Source organism: Bufo bufo, chromosome 5 (assembly GCF_905171765.1).
Source record: "Bufo bufo chromosome 5, aBufBuf1.1, whole genome shotgun sequence".
In the NCBI taxonomy this organism is placed as follows: Eukaryota; Metazoa; Chordata; class Amphibia; order Anura; family Bufonidae; genus Bufo; species Bufo bufo.
Window position 1 is genome coordinate 89,199,484 of NC_053393.1, and position 6,441 is coordinate 89,205,924.

At 43.2% G+C, this 6,441-nt stretch overlaps 1 protein-coding gene across 1 annotated transcript in view; it reads right to left on the reverse strand.

Annotated features, from left to right (window-relative positions):
* The window catches only part of ATP6V0D2 (ATPase H+ transporting V0 subunit d2), a 44,441-nt gene extending 38,253 nt beyond the window's left edge, over window positions 1-6,188 (reverse strand). Inside the window, exon 1 of the mRNA XM_040432116.1 lies at window positions 6,005-6,188. Coding sequence (XP_040288050.1) covers window positions 6,005-6,131 — 127 coding nt within the window. The 5' untranslated portion in view covers window positions 6,132-6,188. The remainder of the gene's footprint in view (window positions 1-6,004) is intronic.
* Between the last annotated feature and the right edge of the window lie 253 nt (window positions 6,189-6,441).

A 6,441-nucleotide genomic window follows, 5' to 3' on the forward strand; every position in this document is an offset into this window, starting at 1 on the left:
ATCTACTATTTATTATCTATCTATATCTATCTAGTATTTATCTATCTATCTATCTATCTATCTATCTATCTATCTATCTACCAAGAAAACATTAGAGCAGCACTGGTCAAAAAAGTATAAAGTGCAAGGAGTGCCAGCGGCTGCGGAACCTGACCTATTCTCCAGGTAGGTAAAAGGGAAGATTCCATGGCACATCCATATGTGGTTAAAAAATATGTCTTTTTTTCACCCATTCGACGTTTCAGTCCTGTTACTGGGACTTTTTTCAAGCAATAAACAAAGTGTCACAGTGCCAAACATATATACTGGTTTCACGGATGTGCCATGGAATCTATCTATCTATCTATCTATCTATCTATCTATCTATATCCATCAATTACATTAGAATATAGACAGTATAGAGAGTATAAGGCTCTGTTCACATTTCAGGCAAGTGTTCTGCTTTTCTCTTCCATTTTTAGAACAGATAAAAGGAATCTGGTGAATCATTTAAAGTACCCATTCACTTCACTGGGTGAAATCATCAGATTTGTATCCATTCTGCCAGGATCCGCCATTTTGTCAGAAAGAGAAGCGCAGCCGGCTTCGCTTTTGTTTCCTATAAAAAAAATGGAGACTTGATGAAAAGCAGCTGTACATTTTTTTCACCATTGATTTGAATGGTATGAAGGATCCTAATGGAAGACCTCAGTTTACAGCCATTAAGATCTGTTTTTACAATCCGCTGGCCTTTTGAAAAAGAAGAGAAGGCTTTCTGGAAGTGTTAACAGAGCTTTAGCTACGTATTCTGGGAGATAAACAGCCGACTTCCTTGCTAGCAATCAATTTAAAGGGGCTTTCCACTTTAGTTCCCAGACCCAGATCCCCCTCTAATGTTATCTACTTTTTAAAATTTTAAATGACCAAAAAGTAGAAGACATCAACATATAGTAATGTCAAATAATAGCATATAAAAGTATATATAAATATATTCAGATTGGAAAAGACTTGCATTGTGATTCTTCTTTTACCATAAACACCAAATAAATATATATTTTTTCTATTTCTATGAGATGAACTTGGGGGGTACTATCTCTCCTTGGGAAGAGAGCACCATAAAGGGGCCGCCCGGGTCCAGAGCCGAACCCCCTCCCCCAGGCAGCCCTCCCGAGATAAGCACCGGAGCACCCCACGCCCCGATGCTCTCCCTCGCACCTCGCCGATATGAAATTAATTAAAATAGCTTGTCCATTCAGACAGTCCCAGGTAACACAGTTACTGATCGGTATTATATACTGCTCTAGTGATGAGTCCATGGGACAGTGATTCATCATTTTCAGGAAATCACATTATATGATATGAGGTCTCACCTCGTGGGGTATCACTGATGATAAGAAAGGTGCGGAATCAGCCCAGAAGTACAAGGGAGGAGCTGGTCAATGACATGAAGAGAGCTGGGACCACAGTTACAAAGGTCACTGTTGGTAGACCACTACGCCGTCATGGTTTCAAATCATGCATTGCACGGAAGGTTCCCCTGCTCAAGTCATCACATGTCCAGGCCCATCTGAAGTTTGCCAATGACCATCTGGATGATCCAGAGGAGGCATGAAAGAAAGTCATGTGGTCAGATGAGACCAAAGTAGAACTTTTTGGTCTAAACTTCACTCGTCGTGTTTGGAGCAAAAAGAATGATGAGTTGCATCCCAAGAACACCATCCCTACTGTGAAGCATGGGGGTGGTAACATCATGCTTTGGGGGTGCTTTTCTGCGAAGGGGACAGGACGACTGCACTGTATTAAGGAGAGGATGAATGGGGCCATTTATTGTGAGATTTTGAGCAACAACCTCCTTCCCTCAGTCAGAGCATTGAAGATGGGTCGTGGCTGGATCTTCCAACATGACAACGACCCAAAGCACACAGCCAGGATAACCAAGGAGTGGCTCCGTAAGAAGCATATCAAGGTTCTGGAGTGGCCTAGCCATTCTCCAGACCTAAATCTAAATAGAACATCTTTGGAGGGAGCTGAAACTCTGTGTTGCTCAGCGACAGCCCCAAAACCTGACAGATCTAGAGGAGATCTGTGTGGAGGAGTGGGTCAAAATCCCTGTTGCAGTGTGCAAACCTGGTCAAGAACTACAGGAAACGTTTGACCTCTGTAATTGCAAACAAAGGCTTCTGTGCCAAATATTAACACTGATGTTCAGCAGTGCAAGACAAATAAATTCTTTAAAAAAATCATACAATGTGATTTCCTGATTTTTGTTTTTTTATTCTGTCTCTCAGAGTGGGAATGCACCTACAATGTGAATTTCAGACCCCTCCATGATTTCTAAGTGGGAGAACTTGCAAAATCACAGGGTGTTCAAATACTTCTGTTCCTCACTGTATATGGCAGTATTATCCAAGGGCAGATTGGCTATAGACCCTACAGGGAAATTTTTAGGTGGGTTGTTGCCCAGGGGGCCGCCAAAGCCCTCCTTATGGCCACCAGCCAGGTACATAAAGATCTGATGCTCTCAGCAGTAATTAATGTAGGAGCATCAGGCACTTATGCACCTGGCCAGCAGCCGAAAGTGCCCTCCTAAATTCAACTGTGTCACTGTCCTCAAGACAATGATACAGTTTCATACTGTGGTGTGAGTGGCAGTATCTTGTGCTGTACTGTGGTATTTAGTTCCGCTAGGGTGGTATTTTGTCCTGCACTACAGTATTGCTGGCCCCGCCTACTTCTGTTTCCCCTGCCTACATGTGTTGGTCCCACCTACTTGTGTTGCTCCGCCTTCTTTCAGTTTGGACCTACCTAGATCATGGGGCCACTTTTAGGTTTTTTTCCAGGGTCACTTTAAGTTCCTAGTCTACCTCTGGTATTATCTGTTATTTAAATACTGCATATTGGGGTGCAGTGCTGGTTTCCCATTAGTGGGGTCTGGTGTGTGGGGCACAATATATATCAGCACTGATATGGAAGATGGTATTGCTGGTTAATTAGAATGGACAGATATATGACCTGATTCCTATAGTGTCCTAGAGCGGATACAAAGAACTGTGTCCCTGGGGACAATCAGGCATGACCGGGTCTGCATTACTCGTCATGGTCTAACTACTTCCCAGTGCAGAATGGTAAAGTAAAAATATATTAGGCTCAGTTCACACTTCAGTTATTTGGTCAGTTATTTCCATCAGTTATTGTGAACCAAGACCAGTAGTGAAGCCTACTCAGAGAAAAGGTATAATGGAAAGATCTGCACCTGTTCTGTGTTTGTGACCTGCACCTGATTTTGGCTCACAATATCTGATGGAAATAACTGGCCAAATAACTGAAGTGTGAACTCCACCTTAACCCCCTGTTAATCATATTCTGAACTCACAATTACCAACCATAGACATACAGATGATTTCCTACCAAAGGCCTATGCACCATATCTGTTATAGGTTAAGGTGGCACCATCTCTCTACACTATGGGCGGTGGGAAACCATACTTGCCAGGACAATCGGGTGAATCGGCCCACCAGCGGCTTGCCTAATTCACTCTCCAAAATGGGCATTTTGGCTGCATTGTGGGACATGTTGGGGGAATTCCCAGGTGGTCCAAAGAGCTGGGCTTAAGTGTCCTGAAATTTAAATTTTCAGCGTTGTTAAGGGTGCAGTCCCATGAGCGGATTTTTGATCCCCTTCCCAGCCACATTTGTTTGTGGATCGCACATGGACCCATTCATTTCTATGAGGCTGCAAAAAAAGTGCAGCCGAGCCGCAAATTATAGAACATGTCGTGTTCTTGTCCGTTTTGCAGACACGAATAGGCATTTTTTCAATGGATCTTGGAAAAAGTTTGGGATGCACACAAACCACATCCATATTTTTCGGATCAGTGATTTGCGGACCATAAAACACATACGGTTATATGAATGCCCCCCTAGTATGAGAAGCTGTTCTGGATACCTTTCTTCATAGGCACAACATAACATTGACAAAGTGCCTGAGATCAGTACCGCATTTTTTTTATCCTCAAAAGATAAGAAAGGAATAATCAGCGGGCAACCTTCCTGTCCTATAATGGTGGCTAGAGATGAGCGAATCGAATCCCATGAAGTGGAATTCGATCCGAATTTCAGAATAAATTCGATTCGCCTAGAAGCCACATCTTCTCGTGCTTCGTGTCAGCGAATCGATTTATCGTGAAATAGTATAAAAAACTAAAAAATTCTAACTTACCTCCTCCATTTGCTCACGACGGCCGCCAGCCTCCATCTTGCTTGAAGATCTTGGCTGAAATCCCGTACGGCGCGAGATTACATCATCACGCCGGCTGGCGTGATGATGTCATATGTCACCACGCCTGCCGGCGTGATGGTGTAATCTCGCGTTTTTTTGCGGAACATACATGCGAACATACAGACACAAAATGCACACGGAGTCATTTCCGTTTTTTTACAACCACATTGGAGTGAATGGTTCCGCATAAGGGCCACAAAAAAATAAACTGGAACGGACACTGACAAAAAATAAGTTTGTGTGCATGAGCCCTAAGGGTGTGTCATTTCTGCTGTAGCCCTTTCCCTGTAACTGCCACAGCTTCTAATAGAAGATATATCTGGTGACAGTTGAAGATTTAAACTCCTTGCACGCGACCACCTCAGTGAGGTGGACAGAGAAATAGGGAAAAGAACAAACAGCAGGTGGCGCTATACAGATACATTTTATTGACTATACTCATTTTTTTAATTACATGCAGTGGCAAAAGTATTCAAATCCAGGTGCTGCTTTGAAAAATGTCAAATATTTTGCGTAGGACAACCACTTTAAGTAGAAATTGAGGAGAGATAATATAGCAGGGTTGGATCCGTCGGTTACATGGCCTAGGCGCAGCTCAATTCCATTCAAGTGAATGAGTCTAAACTGCAATACCCAGCACTGCCACTATACGAAGTATGGCGCTGTGCTTGGTAAGCTGTGAGGAGGCAGTGGTGCTCACTGGAGCCCCATGGCCTCTTGAAACAGGGGATCGGCGGGGATGCCGGGAGTTAGACCCCCACTAATAAGATATTGCTGACCTATAATTAGGAGAGGCGATCAATATTTAACACTTTAATACATGTATTATAGCCATGGCCCCTTCGGGCACTTACTTGATGCCCAAAATGGCTAGTTTGCCCCTGTATAAAAGAAAGCATTACACCTATCTCCACTTTTCATCCATATGCCAATTTATGTAGATTCTCATATAAAGATCTATATCCTCAGCCATTTTCGTTGTATTATTGTAGTGTGTGAACAAGGCTTAGAGCTATGAGTGAAGGAGAATTCATAAATTCCTAGTCGCTCGTACATGTAGATGATATTTGGTTGTGTTTTTTTTGGCAAAAGAAAACCCCTTAGGCTGCATTTACATGACCGTATGTGTTTTGCAGTACGCAAATTGCGGATCCACACAAAAAAAAAAAACAGATGACGTTCCGTATGGCATCCGTATTTTTTTGCAGGTCCATTGTAACAATGCCTATCCTTGTCAGCAAAACGGACAAGAATAGGACATGTTCTATCTTTTTAGCGGGGCTACGGAACGGACATACGAATGCGGATAGCATGCGTTGTGCTGTCCGCATTTTTTGCGGACCCATTAAAATGAATGGGTCCTTATCCTATCCACAAAAAAAACGTAACGGACAAGGAAATAAAATACGTTCATGTGAATGTAGCCTTAGAGGCAAAATATCACAAAAACAGCGCACGTCGGGGCAGATTCATCAAAGTGTCCAAGAGCAAAAGCAGCTTTGTTGCCCATAGCAACCAATCACAGCCCAGCTTTCATTTTTCAAGAGCAGAATATGAGCTGAAAGCTGCGCTGTGATTGGTTGCTATGGGCCTAAGGCAGATTCATCACTCTCTACTGAGCGTAAATCTAGCCTGTAAAGTGACCACCAACAAAATGGGGGGAAATATAGAATAACATCATGTGAAACTAAATTAACATTGATATCTGTAAGAGTGTTATCTGCAGGTAGTAATAATGATAATTTACCCTCCAAGGTTTCACATTGTGCCAGGTTACTGTAGTCGCCGGCCTTCAGGATTCCACCCTTAAATCCTCGGACTAGCCCCTCCAGATATCCGCTGTCCACATTGAAGTAAAACTCGGATGAAGGCATGGTGGAGCTGGCGGCGACCTTCTTCCTACCTCAGCGACTGCGCTCTGACAGGCTGTAATTTCCAGTGTGACACGCAGTAACCACTGGGTTCCTCTTTCATTAGATTTAAGGCCGTTCCCTTTTGTTTATTGTGCAAACAGCAGAACTGAATGGAACCTGCTGGAGTTACATCTAGAGGAGAGGACACAATGGACGCTCGAAGGTGGACTTATTGGTATATGGGGCTCATCTATAGTATAGCCTCCTCACCAACTGTCATGAAGAGCCCCGTCTTCTGTATAAAGTAATACTCTCGATCGAGTGGTTACTA